We start from the raw sequence: 18305 nt of genomic DNA on the forward strand, positions 1-18305 counted from the left end.
GGTGTAATCCAATTACAAAGTAATTAGTTACAGTAAACTAATTAATTTTTAGTCAACAGTAGTTGTGTTCATTAAGTAGTGTAATGAATTACATTTTAAATGATTGTAATCAGATTACAGTTACTGACTTTTAATTTAATTACTTTTAAGTACATTATAGGGTTATGTTTATTTCTAATATATTATTTATAACAATGAACGAAAGAAATATAGACATTATTTTAAATTTGTTGAGAGGACAAGTGTTTTAGGAAGTAACTTAAAAGTATTGTAATTAGTAAAGTGATATGATTACAATTTTAGAGAAATAATTAGTCACTTGTTGTGGGTTATTTTATTTTTTTTAAGTAACTTAAGTTTGGACACCCCTGCCCTAGCCTTTACTCAACCCTCCCCTTGTCTCTGTATTTTAATTGGGTCTTTGATAAAAGCCCCATTTACAAAAATAGCAATAGATTTGGGAAGTCCAATTCATTTCTACAAATCTTTTTTTTTTTTTTTAACTGCCCATTTCATTTTTATTTATTTTCTTCAAAACAAATGTGTAATAACGTCATATATTGTGGAGATAAATTTGTTGCTGTATTGCCCAGACCTAGATGTTTATTATTACTTTTTGTAAATGGCATGTTGATAAGATGAGCAGCAACTTCCCCAAGGTCTGGGTCAGTTTAGATATGTTCATCTTGGGAGCTTTTGGCTGGAAGTTAGACATGAGGCCCCAGAGAGATTGTTTACTCTTTGTCCAACTAAAGTTTTTAATGGAAATATCTGTTTGGAAATGTGGATAAAATGTGCACTTTGCAGTTTTTTTGTCCATTTTACTGGCCGAAATGACTGGTCTTGCAATTTATACTGAAACTTAAAGGCATTTATTCAACATCACAAGCAAAAATTGTAATTAAAAGCTTTTGGGTACTGATGCCATTGTAGGAATACCATGGTATTATTAATATGGAATGGGCTACTTACTGGATACTGTGAAGCTACCGCAGAATTGGAATTTTTGACACTTTTTGGTGTCAGCTTAGCCAAATCCAATAAAGTCTTTTCAAAACAGCCTATTAATAAGTCAAGAGCAAGGCTATGGTGTGTATAAGTTTTCTGAGTCCAACACAAACATGTACACTCACACTAAACAAATATAATATGACCCCTGAGGTTCATATATCAGTCTATGCAGACACATGCATGCCAGCATGTATAATGCACCTGTTTAAAACATGCTCTCTTCAAATGTGACCAGGAAAAATGCATGCCCACTCTTTTTGTCTCAGTGCCCAAGTCAAAGGCCACAGACCTTTGATCTTAGTTTTATAATTCATATTAGATGTGGTGGCTGTTTGGCAGCTCATGTAAATGCTGTAACTCTGAACTCCACATCAGATCAGATCCAGTCCGATCTCCATACCAAGCTCTCAAAGGTCTTGGTGGCTATATATTGACAGATTGCAGTTTTGCCCTATTTCTGCCTTTCTTCTGAAGGAGAACAGAAAAGTCAGTGGACAGACTGCCTGGTCTATCATCCCTGTTTTGTAGATTTCGTTCAGAGCTGCCTGATATAGCTGTGCTTGCTGTGAGGACACCTGTTTTCCTGTGAAGGCAGCTGCCATTCTTGGGATCAACATGACACAATTGCCTTTATCATCGCACGCAGTTGTTGCGACAGTCTCTGCCTCGATCAATCAATCCTACATGCAATGTGAAAACTTCGTGACTTTAATAAATGTTATGATGAATAGGGAAATGGAAAGATTTTGTGTAGGAATTTTTATCTTAAAATGTACAAAACACTTGCACAAACTGCAGTTATGACCACAACATTTTGAGCACCTTATTTTAATGAACAAAAAGATCTGCCTTCAAAAACATAGTCTTAATTTTCTCATTTACCTATTTAAAAGAATGGCAGATAAATTAGTTTATTTAATATTTAGTTAGAACTTTATTGTCCACGAAAGTACTGGTTCTACTCCGTATCAGTGCCACAATGATATATAACAAACTAAAAACAGTTATATGTAAAAATTAGAGCTGTCAGAATTAACATGTTAACGCATGCGATTAAAACATTTTAAGCATTCATTTTTGTTAAGCGCAATTAATGCATTTACTGTTAATACAGCATAAACCAAAATAAACACTTGTCGGGAGGGCGGAACCTTTGTTATGTGTCCACCTGGAGTTATTAACTGACACACACACCACAACCCACGCACACAACAACGCTTCCGTGTCAGTGATAAAATGATGGAGAATGGAATTCTTAATGCTATTTAATGTACAAAACAAGGTTACCCCATGTGACTCTACCCTCCCTAGCAACCAGGCCAATTTGGTTGCTTAGGAGACCTGGCTGGAGTCACTGGATTCGAACTAGTGAACTCCAGGGGTGGTAGCCAGCGTCTTTTACCATTGAGCTACCCAGGCCCCAATTGCATTTTCTTTTTGTGAAGAAGAAAAAAATCATCATGAGGTTGAGTAAATGATGACAGGATTTTCACTTTTGGGTCAATTATGCCTTTAAAATAAATATTTAAAAACATAAAATAAAAACTGTAGAAAAAATGTATCCATACAAATTATGCATTTCAAGTTGCATTTGCAGTAAATGCCAGTGTAATTCAGTATCATGGAAAATACGTGACTACTTTTATGTCTTAACTTTTATTGGAATAGATGATTTTGAACATCTTTCTTACCAGTGAAGTGACCCTACATTAGAATCATATGATAAACTCTTACTTCAAAACGACTGACCTATCATTTTATTTTTATCTCACTAAAAACCTTTTAATTTCCATTTTTGTGGTCACAGGAATTGATGAAACCTACATATACTCCTGCCAGTTTACCTGGAGCCACCAGCACCAGCAGCACCACCACACAGTCATCGGCCTCTTCCTCTCCCTCCTCATCTACAGTTGCCATGCAGACTCAGAACAGTGCCACCTGCTGGCCGGTGACTGCAGGGATGAATGCTCAGAGCCTCTCCAGTGCAAACGGCACAGTGCTCAAAGCCACGGCCAGTTCACCCGCTGGAGTCATGCAGCTGCCTGGATTCACGCTCATGCCTGGTGAGGGCTTGTGTTCATTCATTCATTTGTTGCATGATGTTTGTAGTCTTCCCATTACCTGTTTAGTCCACACTGTCTCTTTTTGTCTATCCAGAGTGGCGTGTTGCATTAGCTTGCATGACATCTTTGTTTTTAATAATGCGCAATAACTAATCTGCTTGATTGCATGTCTGCATACTCTGAATTCTGCTTCTGACTGATTCGTCTGTATAACGGCGTATAAGTCACACCATAAGTTATGCAATAAACGAATGGAATATCTGAAGAAATCCGTAATGGATTTTTAGTATCAAAAATATTCACATGGGTATAACGCAAATTTTCAGCACTTTCTGGGAGAAGTTTGCAGACCTAAATGAAACCCACTCATTTTTTTAATGAAAAAAGTTATCTACTATGCATGTGTTGCATTATATCTCTTATAAAAGAGTGAAATAAATATTAACAAAGATAAAATACATTTGATCTAAATTAGTGGCTAATTTAAATGTGCATTTTTCATTGAGTTGAAATAAATAATCTATACAAAAAATTGCAACTGTCCCACAGTTGTGGGGTACAGATACCCTGAATCATACTGTGGAGAATTTCTCACTGAAATAGTTTTTTTTCTCAAAAAAAAATTTCTTTCTCATTTTTTTTTTCCTCCTCAATAGGCGGCAACACATGAATAACAATAACAAGACAAAGGAGTTGGCCATTTAAAAAACAAAAAAAAACGTTAAAAATGTCATTTCCATCAGCATCATTTCAGCACAGAATTCTATTAAACAATACAGAATTTGAGATGTGCTGGAAATGACACTGTGGTGGGAATAAATCTTCTGCGATGCATGTACATACACTGTTGTTGTACATACAATTTTAATAATACACATTTAAAATAGTGAGGGTGTAAAAAAGTTTTTAACCAGACTTAACTTCACGCTTAAAAATTCACACTCAGTGTGACTAGGCCTCGACCATGTAAATATGTGTTTGGTGGATGTACATGCCGCTCTGCTCCACTCGCTGAGGGTGTCGCTGTGTGTCCCGCAGGCGCTTCGCTTCCGCCTGGCACACACACGTTCCCTCTCAGTCAGCTGCAGACACACTCTCTGGCCATACAGTGTCCACAGACGCAAAACACCTACACCATGGCTAGCACCACTGCCGCCGTTGCTGTCTCTACTCACACGCAACCTGCCACACAGACCACGCTCTTCCGCCTGCCGGCTGCTGTCTTGCTTACAGGTCAGTGTGTTTTATACTCTGTCTTTTGCTTCAGTTCATGTGGGTGTCTTATTTCTGGCTGTCTAGAGGGAAACTTGTTGATCACTAAAGATTTGCATGCTGCAACTTTCATAAGTATGTTTGTACAGCCGCAATGGAAATTGCTTTGTTGTTAACTCAAGAAGGAGCTAATTAAAAAAGATTCTCTCAACCAACTGCTTTTTAAACATCCGTTGCAACAACTTTAATTATAATTTTAGTATTCAAAGACACAATTGATATGTCTACAAAATAAATTTCAAGCACACTAAAGGGGTTTTCTGTCGTGCGTGTACACCAGGTAGTGCAATGCCTCAACAGTTACAAGCCATCCATGTTCATCCCAGTCCTCAAAGTGGTGACAGCAGCCCAGAGATCAGCCAGACCTCGACCACATCCACTGGTACTTACAACAACAACTTCTTCACTTTAATACAGATATTGTTCTGTTCCCATTAGTCATTGCAATCATTGATTCATTAATGGCACTTTTCCACTGCACGTTACGGTTCGACTCGACTCTGCTCGCTTTACTTTTCAGAGCTTGCTTTTCCACTGCAGTTTAGTACAGCCTCAACATGAGTGGGATTATAGGCTGATAATCATAGTTGCGCTGCCTCTACTGCCGTGACATCATCTTAAACACGACACAAACACATCTGAAACTGAAACAGAAAGTTTGTACAATTTGCTTGTATTGCACGAATTACTGCGACACAAAACAAACTAGCAACAACAACTCAAGAACATTACTGACCATAAACAATAGCACGATCGCTAGCTGTTAGCTACTAGCTCATTGTGCAGCATAAAGCAGTTGTTGCATGGTGATTTTACACAAGTGTAACAGTTAAATTGGCCTGGTTGTTTTAGAAGCAAGCTTTCCAGTAGCTGGTCAACTAAATAAAGTGAAGCTTTCAAGCAGAATGTAGAGTTAATGTAACAAAACGTACCATCCTCCATCGTGGATGCCGTGGCCGAGTCCAGGGCACTCTCCCTCCCATTGCTCGCCAGTCTATTGCCGTTGATAGCGTCCATTTGGTCGAACCACTTCCACTTTCTTCTGTTTGAACCACTCCAGCTGTTGTGGTCCTTGATGGTTCTGTAGTCACTTTTTTTAACTTTTCCCTACACTGTTGGTAGGTCCGGTGATAGCCGTGTGCGGCCAACAGCTGCTGAGACACTTCCTGAAAGACTTTTTCGTTTTGCGTCACCCCATCGAGCTCTCGTTGGATCCTCTCCTCGGCTACTAATGAGAGGAATGTCTGCACCTCGTTTATTGACCACAGTGTGGTTTTGCGCACAGCCATTTCTTTTTACAATTCAAAAGTCACGTGAACATGAACAAACGATACTGCTATCGCTGTTGGTAACTTTAAAACTAGCGGGTTGATGTCCTATGTCGCAAATCCAGTGACGCTGGTAGTGACGATTATCTCTGACCAGTCAGTGATCTGCAGGGTTTTGACGTCACATTTAGTATCGGCTCGGCTCGCTTGGAACCTCAACCAAGGTGGTACTAAAAAAGTACCAGGTACTATCCACAGTGGAAAACCCCCAAAACGCAAACAGAGTCGAGCCGTACAGTGCGGTGGAGAAGCCCCATAAGACTTTATAGGAGCCATAAGAGGACTTATCATAGAAAACATGATTTTCTTCACTCTTGTCAAATAAATTAGTTTGATGTTCTAACAGGCCAACCAGAACAAAATGGCTCATTTAAGTATCTTCATAGTTAAGATGTCACAACCACAAGCTTATTAACATACGATGGACCACAAACTAGCAATGTTGGGTGTAATCTGATTAAAAAGTAATTGGTTACTGTAATCTAATTGTAGTTAAAAAAGTAGTGTAATGCACTAAAGTACATCACTTGGGTAACACATATTTCTAAAACAATATTATTTACATAGAAACCATTTAAAACGTTCATGTGTAGGCCTACCTCTTTGTTTCTGTGACAGCTGATGGGACAATGACAGTAAACAAGGAAAAATAGACATTACACTGCCTGGCCAAAACAAATGACGCCATTTGGATTTAAATAAGCAGATACTTAAGAGCCTATGATTGGATCATTATTGCATTGATTAATATGTTGGCAACAATTCTTTAAACCCTAACTGATGCAATGTGTAGCTTCTCATTTCTTAACCATGTCGGAAGGATTGGGACTAAACAGCTGTGTGGCCACAAGAAAGCCACTTGTTAGTGAGGCTGATCAGAAAAAACTACTTCAGTTTGCTAGGGAGCATAAAGATTGGACTGTCGAGCAATGGAAAAAGGTCTTGTATGAGCTGATGAGTCCAGATTGACCCTATTCTAAAGCAATGGGTGCATCAGGGTAAGAAGGGAAGAGCATGAAGTGATGCACCTGTCATGCATAGTGCCCACTGTACAAGCCTCTAGAGGCAGTTTTATGATCTGTGATTGCTTCAATTGGTCAGGTCTAGGCTCAGCAACATTATGCGGCAGTACAATGAAGTGAGCTGAGCACCTGAATGTACTGAAAGACCAGGTAATCCCATCAATGGATTTTTTTCTTCCCTGACGGCTCGGGCATATTCCAGGTCGACAATGCCAAGATTCATCGGGCTCAAATTGTGAAAGAGTGGTTCAGAGAGCATGAGGAATCATTTTCACACATGAACTGGCCACCACAGAGTCCTGACCTTAACCCCATTGAATGTCTTTGGGATGTGCTGGAGAAGACTTTACGGAGTGGTTCGATTCTCCAGTCTTCAAAAAAAGATCTCGGCCCAAAATTAATGCAACTTTTGACAGAAATAAATGTTGTGACATTGCATAAGGTTGTTGAAACTATGCCATGACGAATGCATGTCGTAATCGAAGCTAAAGGCGGTCCAACGAAATATCAGGGTATGCTACCTTTTTTTTGGCCAGGCAGTGTATTTTGAAATCATTGAGTGGAAAAACAAACTATTCTGTGAAAATTGTTTTATAAAGTAACTTACAAGCAGAGTAATTTGCAGTGTGATTACTTTTCCCATGATGTAATCAGTTAAATAATCATATTACAGTTTTAGATAAGTAATTAGTAATTTTTAGTGGATTGCTATTTTTGAGTAGCTTTCCTAACACTTGTCTCGAGACACGCTTTTAGCAGTTGAAGTTCTTTTTAACTTGAAGAAACAGCGAGATGTGGTGCAACAAAGTCGTCTGTCTAGTGCGTTTACATAGAAAATCAATTGCAAAAACATGTTCATGTGAACGGCCCCTTAAAAGTACAATAGCAAAAACAGGTGGTTTATTTCTAAGGGTCATAGGGAGGATGGAAATGGAAATGTAAAACTAAATTATTTTTTTTTTTGGTGCAAGAAATTAGGAATGCGTAATACCATATTGGTTATCAGTCAACATAAGTGGTTTTTATTTATCAGTATTTTGCCCAATTTTGGATATTTAGTGTGCCCAATGCTGAATATTTAATTGTCACTTTCATTTCCACTGTTACTATTACTTAATATAAGTCCATAATATAGCGCTAATAAATATTAGCTAATTGCCATCGGCCAGAATTTAAAAATCGGCACATACCTACAAGGAAACCTACCATTTTAAGTGGGCTGATCTGAGATGCTAAAACTTTACAAAAATTAGCAAGGACCAAACTGGACCTGTTTTGTAGAATATATAAAGACCATGGTCACTTTGTGTCCCAAGAAGTTTGGTTTAAAATAGGCCTGTCACAATTATTACATAATTGTCTTGTCTTATTTTAGATAATCACGATTATAGTGCACTTTAAATTCCAATCACACTTTACTGTCCGAATAAGGGAATGAACGGCATGTTTGAGTGTCTCATTCAATTGAACTCCGACTGTCTCACTGATCTGCACCAGGAACCGCTCTGAGTGAGTGCAGCTCAAGAAGAGCTTGTGAAGAACCACTTCTGAACCAGACCTAAAGTGCTGTGATGCACGCGCCATCAGCGGAGGTTTGCGCCAAACTCCCACGAAAATCTAAACAAGGATTTTTGTGAATGCAAAGCGCTCCGGTTTCACTTATCGATTGTGTAATGGCAAATGTTAGTTGTCGTCGTGGTTGCATACACGCAGTGTTAATGACAGGCAGTAACACAGAGGTGCCCTGTGTCATGCCCAAGATGATGGAATGAAAAAATACAGAATCTCAAAGGTCTTTCTTCATGTGAAAAAAAAGGTTAGTGGGTTTAATCGGAGAGCCTTAAAGTAACGTGTAAAATTTGAAGAATTTTGGATATAATTATTTGACTATTGCATACTTTAATATAATATAATATTGTGAATGAATGAACATTACATTTATATAGCGCTTTTCTGACACTACATTCAAAGTGCTTTACACAGTGAATGGGACTCTCCTCAACCACCACCAGTGTGCAGCATCCACTTGGATGATGTGATGGCAGCCATAGTGCATCAGTACGCTCTCTATACACCAGCTATTGGTGGAGAGGAGAGAGTATATAATATAATATAATATAATATAATATAATATAATATAATATAATAGCTATACAGGTTGGCTGGGTTTCAACAACAAGTGTAAATGCACTTAAGTTGACCAAAAAAAGAGAGCGCTTTAAAGCATTTAAAAAATGATGATATTTAAAATAATTTTTAATAAGTTTTTAAAAGGAGATCATATGAATAAATGACTTCTTAAGGTTTATGAAGCACACAAACACCTATGACAAAAGAATGACAATTTGTATGACAATTAATCGTCATAATCTTGAGAGCCCTAAAACCGACAATCGTCATAATCGCAATTATTTGTTTGACAATTAATCATCCTAATTGTGAAAGCCCTAAAATGGACAATCGTCATAATCGGATTTATTTGTTTGACGATTCATCATCATAATTGTGAAAGCCCTAAAATGGACAATTAATCATAATCATAAATAAAAAAATTTAAAAATTCTTGTTGCACTTTAATCTGTCTTGAATACTACTCTGATGCTAGTGAAACTTGTAATACAGCATTTTTCGTACCACTGTCTCCTTAAGATGATTCGCTTATAATGTATTACTCTTTTGTAAGTCACTTTGGATAAAAGCGTCTGCCAAATGAATAAATGTAAATGTAAATACTCTTGAGAGCCCTAAAACAGACAATTAATCGTCCTAATTGTAATTATTTGTTTGACAATCACCATAATTGCAATAATTAATTGTCATAATCGCAATGATTTGTTTGACTTTTAATTGTCATAATTGTGAAAGCCCTAAAACGAACAATTAATTGACAATCTTGATAGCCTTAAAACAGACAATTCATCGTCATAATCGCAGTTGTTTGTTTGACAATTAATCGTCATAATCGCAATTATTTGCTGGACAATTAATCATCGTAATCACAGTTATTTGTTTGACAATTAATCGTCAGCCAAATTTTATATTAGTGACAGCCCTAGTTTAAAACAACATTCTTCTATTGCATGATGGCTGTAAATATGTGTAAATATTTGATCAGTTTACTGTCCTGAATTAAATTCTTAACGCAGACCATTTAATAACATGAAATGCACTCAAACATCTAATGACAAATTCACTTTCAAGTTACAGTGATCTTTTTTTATTTCTCTTTTCTCACAGCAAGTCACACCGCTACTATAGTCACTTCCTCAGTGCCTTCTTCAGTGGCAGGTCACATGATGTACCCTGGAGCACATGCAGCTGTCATGTATGCTGCATCCACCCCTGGACTCACTGATGGGAGTCTAACTGTGCTGAATACCTTCCCACAAGCACCCACTGCGATGCATGTGTCCCACACGCCAGGCCAAGACTCAGGTCAGCCGGTCACCATTGCATAGTGGAAATGGACAACATGCATAACATATTGATGTTAAAGTTCGACTGAAGCTTAATCATAGAAATAGATTCAGTGGGTCTCTGTGTCTTAATGGTGAGTTCATGTCTTTTTGGAGTTTGAAGAACAGAGAAAGTGCACCAGGTAATATTGGCTTTAATAAAGTGACAAATAGTAGCTCCCTCACAAAACTGTACTCTTGGTATATGGTTTCTGGTGCTGTTTTTTTTTTTTTTTTTTTTTTTTTTTAAGCTGGAGCTTTCATAAAAATCAGAGTTTTCAACAAATTATTTTGTAGTTACGAGTTTGACAAAGACGCGAATGGTTTTTACTACTTGTAAACTCTTAATAATAGTAATTCTGACATTGACGTGAAAGCACCATGGCTTCACTTTTTACAAATGACAAGTTTCTGGTTTTAATGTGTTCTTTGATTTGCATCTAGGTGCAGTTCCTCAGATGTTTCTCACAGGACCTCCTGGAACTGTACAGATCCCAGTCTCAGCTGTTCCGCTACATTCGGTAATATAGCTAGAACTGAAACATTTTCTGTGTAGAAATATTTTCTCTTTTTACTTCTACTCATAAAGCCTTTTTTACTGTAAATATAACAGCATTTTCCCCTGTAGAGGTCTTGTATGTACTGGACATGTTGTTGAAATCAGCTGAAGATTTTTGCCAGCTTAAAGGAACCTTCAGGGTTTAATACAAGTCAAAGGTTAAGTATGTAATTCCTGTGCCACTAGTGACACCAAATGAAACTGCCTTCTGTTTATTTGAGTGGCCTGACTGGGCTGGGCTGGACTTAACAACATTGTCTCAACCAATGACATCATTTTGGGGTGGGACTATCAGCTTGCCCAAAATGTTTATTATCAGTCTATTTCTCCCTAAAGGGCAGTTAGTGTTACTATAGTGAATTCAAGGGTGGTCATGTAGAATTCTGTGCCGAATTTAAATGGTTCCAGCTTCTCGCGCCTTGCTTCTCTCTGATTCTCGCAGAGCTATGCGTTTAAGGGCTCGAGACAGGTCTGCGAGTAAAAACGCACCTTCTTTGCCTCACGCTGCTCTGTCCATTGAGCGTGTATCCATCTACAGAGCCATACAGGTGCATTAGCCGAGTTTGTGCCTCCGCCTGTGTATTTGACGCTGCTAAACCAGATACTTCAGATGCGCCGCTAGACTTCAAAATCAGATGAACTGCGGTACAAATACGAACCAACCCGTATAATTGAGAGGCAGCTAATATACTCCAAGTCAAGATAAACGTTTTAATGTAAAGAGGAGCTTGACGATAGATTTGATTATTATAAGTGATAAACGCCCCCCAATTGTAACCTATCGCCCCCCCTCTCTACTTATTTGCTGCTCTCAACGCCCCTTGGCATCCTTTGAATGCCCCCTGGGGGGTGGTACCGCTCCCGTTGAGAATCACTACTTTAAATAATAGCAGGATTTTCTTTTTGGGTGAACTATTGCTTTAACAATGCCATGCATCTACAGCACCAAACAATGCAATGAATTGTAACGGCAAGATTTAGGTGAGAGAAGCAGTGTCATTGCTGCCCACAGAAGGCAAAGGCACATAGAAAAATCAAATTGCAATATTCAAGAAGTGTTTTTACTAATCGAATATTTAAAGCTGAACGAGTACTTGATTAATTGATAACTTATGCACATTTCTAGTTTGCATTACGTAACCAGCTACATTCACAATGTTGTTCATGTGCTATCAAATTACACAGTAGCTCAGCTGAACAAGTCCTGAAGAGCACGCGAGTGCTCTTTTCATCTCACATTTGCTGTTATGACACTATCGGTTAGGTTTAGGGTAGGGAGGCTGGGTTTCTTGATTTAAAACTCGATAGAGCTTTAACCTTAAAAACCTCTTCTGTTTGGGGGTCTCGTGGTCGCTATAATGTGGTTCGCTCTCGGTGGGGCACGTGGTGAATTTAGTGTTGCGTGGATGGCGTGGAGCCTCCACACGTGCTATGTCTCCGTGGTAACACGCTCAACAAGCCACGTGATAAGATGCACAGGTTGATGTCTCAGATGCGGAGGCAACTGAGATTCGTCCTCCGCCATCTGGATTGAGACACTATGCCACCACGAGGACTTAGAGTGCATTGGGAATTGGGCATTCCAAAAAAAAAAACTGGTTCTACTGTTTGGGAGAACATTTAACTTTAAAATTATTATTTTTATTTTTTTTTTTTTTTTTAGCATCACACAGTGGATATTTCACCTCAGAACTGCCGCAATATGTGCAATGAACCATGTAATATAATTTTGCAAATATGTCACCACAGTCACATAATTTTCATAAGATCCAAATGTAATTTTTGCATTTCTGTTTGGTGACACTGGTGGTGCAGAAATTACACACAGAAGCCACTTTGGAATAACAGATTATTTTATGGGGACGCAGTTAAATGTATGATTGATTTTTTTTAATATTCTAATTATATACTTTCCGACTCCTCAACACATTCCTTTGCATGTATGCTTATCAAGATGGATACGAGTGCATAATCCAGTTCATCTAACAGTTATGTTTCTGTCCTCTCAGATGTTAATAAATCAGCAGCCTCCTGGTAGTAGTGGTGCTACCCTCACAGAGCTGCGAGTGGTTAATTTGGACAATCCCAAAGGAGACTGACCCATAAACATGTGGCCAGTGTGAGCTTTCCCTCACACTGATTTTCCAGGGATCACCCATGCCATGCAATCAAACTGCCATTTTATATTTATTACTGCCTTCTCGCTGCATTGTTTCATTAACCCATACCATGCGTCAATTATGAGAGGTGTGATGGGACATGTGAGAGATGATTGTCTCCTTGTGGACTTGTTTTGGTGTGTAGTGTGATAATGGATCATATTTTTGTATGTGTATACACACACACGCATCTATATTTCAGGATGATATAGAGAGGTCTGCACTATACCTTTTGCCCAAAGACTCACATATTAAAGGGTGGACAGGGGTATTTGATTGTTCAATTCAGTTGAAATTAATTTGTGTTCAAACCTGTTTACCACACCCTTGATATCATTTTTTTTTTAAGAACTGTATCTTCACTTCCACATATTTTGGGATTATTTTTAAGATCAGTGAATTTTGAGATACAAATATTTTGATTCTTTAAAGAACTGGTGTTTTGAAGCTAGCTGGCTGTGACTCTTTTGCATTTTTGTGGCAGTTAAGTGTAACTTAAAGGAATAGTTTCCCTAAAAATGGAAATTCTGTCATTATTTAATTTTGTTGACTTTTCGTATGAAAACCAAATTACTTTCTATCTTTGGAACACAAAAGGGGATGCTTGTATAGCTCTTTTATATAAAATGAAAATGAACGAGGACTGGGGCTGTCAAACTCTAAAATAGCAAATAAGCACCATGTCCTCTTGCACTACCATCAATACTCACTTGGGGCTATGGTTTGAATACCGCTATAGTATGTGTTTCTTTTCAAGGTTAAAAAAAGAAGTGATTTTGCCCTCATCCTTCTTTATGGTCTTTGTTACTCAATTATTTGTTATACCTAAACATGATCAGGTCATTTACATGTGCTGCTATAATTAAATCAGATTGGGTTTAGAAGGCTTCCATATTGTAAAACTATTGAAACAAGACCACTTGTCATTCCATGTCTATGCTGTGCCAAACTATACTGTATGTTCATTGTGAGACTGAATGTACTTTTTCTGCTCAAAGACATCACACAACACATGCTTTAGCCACTTTCTCAATGCTGTAACAGAAAAACACTGACTTGAATTTGCACTGCATGACAATGTACCTAAAGTAAAAAATGTGGTACTGCGCAATCAGGTGATTCTCACAAAACCTGTAAAAAAAAATGTCCTGGTCCTATTTTACTCCAAAATCATAAGAAACAAATAAGAAGTTACATTTTGCCTCCGATTCTCTTCATGAGAATGTCGTTATGATTTTTACATTACCGCATCATAATGCAATGCAAAAAAGACATGATATTATTATAACCTCAATGTGAAAAAGATCATTACCACAATGAAAAAAAGACAGTTATGATATTCTCATTACCACAATGCAAAAAAGATGGTCATTATAATATTATCATTACCAGAATGCAAAAAGATTGTCATTATAATATTCTCATTACCGCAATGTGAAAAAGATGGTCGTTTTAAAATTCGAATTACCACAATGCGAAAATGACGGTCATTATAATATTCTCATTACCGCAATGTGAAAATGTCGGTCATTATGATATTCTCATTACCACAATGCAAAAAAGATGGTCATTATAATATTCTCATTACCGCAATGCGAAAAAGATGATTATCGTAATATTTTCATTACCGCAATGCGAAAAAGATGGTCATTATGATATTCTCATTACCGCAATGCGAAAATGGTCATTATAATATTCTCATTACCCCAATGAAAAAAAAGACAATTATGATATTCTCATTACCACAATGCAAAAAGATGGTCATTATAATATTCTCATTACCAGAATGGAAAAAGATTGTCATTATAATATTCTCATTACCGCAATGTGAAAAAGATGGTCGTTTTAAAAATCGAATTACCACAATGCGAAAATGATGGTCATTATAATATTCTCATTACCGCAATGTGAAAATGTCGGTCATTATGATATTCTCATTACCACAATGCAAAAAAGATGGTCATTATAATATTCTCATTACTGCAATGCGAAAATGACAGTTATGATATTCTCATTACCGCAATGCGAAAAAGACAGTTATTATGATATTCTCATTACCACAATGTGAAAACGATGGTCAATATAATATTCTCATTACCGCAATGTGAAAAAGATTGTCATTATAATTTTCTCAGCACTGCAGTGCGGAAAAGGTGGTCGTTATAATATTCTTATTACCGCAACTTTGAAAAAAAAAAAAAGATACTGTATATAAATAATTTACATTTATGTATTATTTATATATTTAATCATATATAAATAATTTACATTTATGTATTATTAAAATAATTTAATCATCTCTTGGTAGTGCCTTTTTTAAAAATCATTGTACAACAGGACTTTTTTACTGTAATACAGTAAAGAAAATTATGTGTTAAGGTTATGATTTTAAAAAATGGGAATAGTAAAAATAAAACGTCTGAAAGCCTTAAATGTGCTTAAATGTCCTAACAAATTTCACAATGCAAAATATCTCAATGGTCCAAAATGTAGACTTCATTTGCTTTATGCAAAATATCATTTCTTATTTGTTTCTTTTGATTTGGGGTTAAATCTGAGCAGGACATTTTCTTGACAGTTTCGTGAGAATCATCCAGTCACTGGTCAATAAGTGGATGCTGATTTTTCAGTTAGCTCTTAGTCAAGCTGGTATGTTCTGTGGTTCTTCATGTCATATTTAGTTTACTGAAATATTAACAAAAATGATCTGTATCTGGTACTGAATGGATTGAGAATTGCATGTTATTTTTACTTCTTATATAACTCGAAATATTAAAAAATAAATCAAATACAGTTAATTTTTTCTGTAAATGCCAACACCTTTAACACGCACCCACATATTTTTGTAACGGTTAGTGTCTTGTCATTTTTTAAATTTCTATCACCTTACCCGTAATTATGTAAACTAGTGTTTGATTTTCAAAGAAATGTTTAATTTGGATTTCTCAAGAGACATCCGAAGGGCTGTACATTTCACCAGTGTCTGCTTGTATATATGTTTGATTTGATTTTTCTTCACAGATGTTCGTGCAGAGGTACAAACCAACAGAACTATGAAGAGAACTCGTTGAGATCTTTGCGTCCACGGGTCTATTCTTCAATGGCATATACCACATTCATACAGCAAGTTTTTGACAAAATAGACCATTAAGCCTTGTTTTTTCATACTGTTAAATGTATTTAAATGGACCACTGCGATACTGAGAGTGTCAAGAATACTGTTTTTTTATTCGTTTGTGGACCTGAGGTTGACATATTGTTGATTTCAGTGGTTTGAAGAAAGAAAAAACATAGTTGTGATATCAGATTGTGTGGGATTTATGAAGCAGCCAGAACAAAAGTATGTTATTGTTTTATTCAGTATTAATACATTTTAAATTCAGGGTAAGAATTTCTTTTTTTTATTTTATTTTATTTTTTTACTTTTATGTTCTACTCGGGTGAATCTCACAAAACTTGTCAAGAACATATCTGGGTCATATTTCACCCGAAATTGAAACAATTTGAAAAAATATTTTGTTTAAAGAAAATTGAGCGCATTTAAGGACCATTAAGATTTTGAAATTGAGACATTTTTTGACAAGTCAGGGTGCCAATTTTCATTACCGTATTGGGGTAAAAGAAAAAATAAGGATGTACTGTATTGTTTAAAATGTCAAGTATGTATGTGACCTGGTTTGGTGAGATTCACCTTTGTATGTCTAAATTGAAAGTATTTTTAAGAGCTGTAATAGTGTGGAATTGTGTAAACACAAGAAGAAAGTGTTGAATGTACCATATACGGGCCTTATTGTTCATAATCAGATTTTTTTTTACAATATGCAAGTAGCTCATATGGCTGCGAATTAAAATGTGTCTGCACCCTGGAGATATTCAGTGGACTGTATATATATTAGTTTTACCATGAAGCACAGACATATGTCAGTGCCCCCCCCCCCCCCCAATTTAGTTCAGTGTAACCATAGTTTTGAATGAAATGTTCACTTCGTTGGTTATGTTCTTTGTACATAATGTTAATTATATGCTATGGTGCCATTTTACCAAGAGTTTAGTTTTTGTTTGTTTGCATTTGTATTTTATGCTAGGAAAGCCTTGTTGTTAATTTGATTAAAATGTAGTTGACATTACAAAAAATGAAATGAAACTATTTTTAACCAATAATTCACACTTGTTATGTAAGAAATACTGTGTGTCAGGCTTTCTTTTATAATAAAATAACATGAATAATTTCATGAATGCACAGTATGAATCATTTAAAGTAATAGTAATAGTGAAAGTAAGGAATAGTGAAAGTAACGAAGCACTTCGATCATAAATGGTATTAATTATTTTTAAAAATTGCTTGATGCCTGATGGGATATCATCGATGAGTTTTAACCTCTTTTTCTTTCGCAGTTTAAACTTAAACAAAATTGTTTAATAACAGCCTGCGTATATTATTAATATTAGAAACTGAATATCCAGTTGCAGTAAAATGTTGAAGAATGGACACTTGTGTCTTGCCTTCCATAAAGTTTTTTTGACTGACCTTTCATCATGACAACAGATAAACCACTTTTTACCTTTTTTTTTTTTAATTTTTATTTATTTATTTATTTATTTCAGGTTATTACAATTATATTCCCATTGAATTTCCCATTTTTTTTTTTTTTTTTTTTTTTTATTTACCTATCTAGTTATATGCAGGGTTGGGGAGTAACGGAATACATGTAACGGGATTACGTAAAGGCCTTAAAATCATTACCAAGTATAAGACACCTCCCCCTTGCTCTGTAGAGAATCATCAAATGGCTAATGAACTGAATGTGTTTTACTGCAGGTTTGAAAAGCCTAGTTTCACACCCCTCCCCCGCTCTGATCTTCACTTCACACACACACACAGGGTTGGGGAGTAACGGAATACATGTAATGGGATTACGTATTTAAAATACAAAATATAAGTAACTGTATTCCACTACAGTTACAATTTAAATAATTGATAATTAGAATACAGTTACATTCAAAAAGTATTTTGATTACTGAAGAGATTACTTTGCATTTTATTGTAATTTGTTTCATTTAATATTTAGTCCTTTCAGATGGAAAACATTTATACATATAAATGATGCGATTCAAAGTGCATCTGAACAGCGGTGAAACACTTTCTTATGATGTGTTACATTCATACGAACAGACAGAGAAGTAAGTTTGAAGTAAGTTTGGAGCAGAAGAAATAGAAATAAACCTTGTGTAAATTGTCAGCTTTACGCTAAGCTAAAATGCTATTTCTAGCCATTTTACATGCACGTTACCAGGCGCGATCTTATATTTTTATTGGATCATAATTTCTTTTTTCTAGTAAGACCTTTGATATTAGGGCAAAAATCATATTCTTGATAATAATTTTTGTATTGTTTTCCTGTAAAAATATCTAAAAATCCTTAAAACAACAAT

The 18305-nt window shown here is 36.2% G+C and overlaps 1 protein-coding gene across 5 annotated transcripts in view; it reads left to right on the forward strand.

The window, feature by feature from the left end:
- The window catches only part of LOC127438451 (serum response factor-like), a 36073-nt gene extending 18983 nt beyond the window's left edge, over positions 1-17090 (forward strand). Inside the window, exons 3-8 of one of the 5 annotated variants that reach the window (XM_051694052.1) lie at positions 2819-3077; positions 4116-4310; positions 4630-4731; positions 9937-10134; positions 10599-10675; positions 12723-17090. In XM_051694052.1, coding sequence (XP_051550012.1) covers positions 2819-3077; positions 4116-4310; positions 4630-4731; positions 9937-10134; positions 10599-10675; positions 12723-12812 — 921 coding nt within the window. In that variant the 3' untranslated portion in view covers positions 12813-17090. Of the gene's footprint in view, positions 1-2818; positions 3078-4115; positions 4311-4629; positions 4732-9936; positions 10135-10598; positions 10676-12722 lie in introns of those variants that run through there. The other 4 variants (XM_051694053.1, XM_051694054.1, XM_051694055.1 and 1 more) reach the window with 4 other exon arrangements.
- Positions 17091-18305: the final 1215 nt, after the last annotated feature.

This window comes from Myxocyprinus asiaticus, chromosome 49 (genome assembly GCF_019703515.2).
Source record: "Myxocyprinus asiaticus isolate MX2 ecotype Aquarium Trade chromosome 49, UBuf_Myxa_2, whole genome shotgun sequence".
NCBI lineage: Eukaryota > Metazoa > Chordata > Actinopteri > Cypriniformes > Catostomidae > Myxocyprinus > Myxocyprinus asiaticus.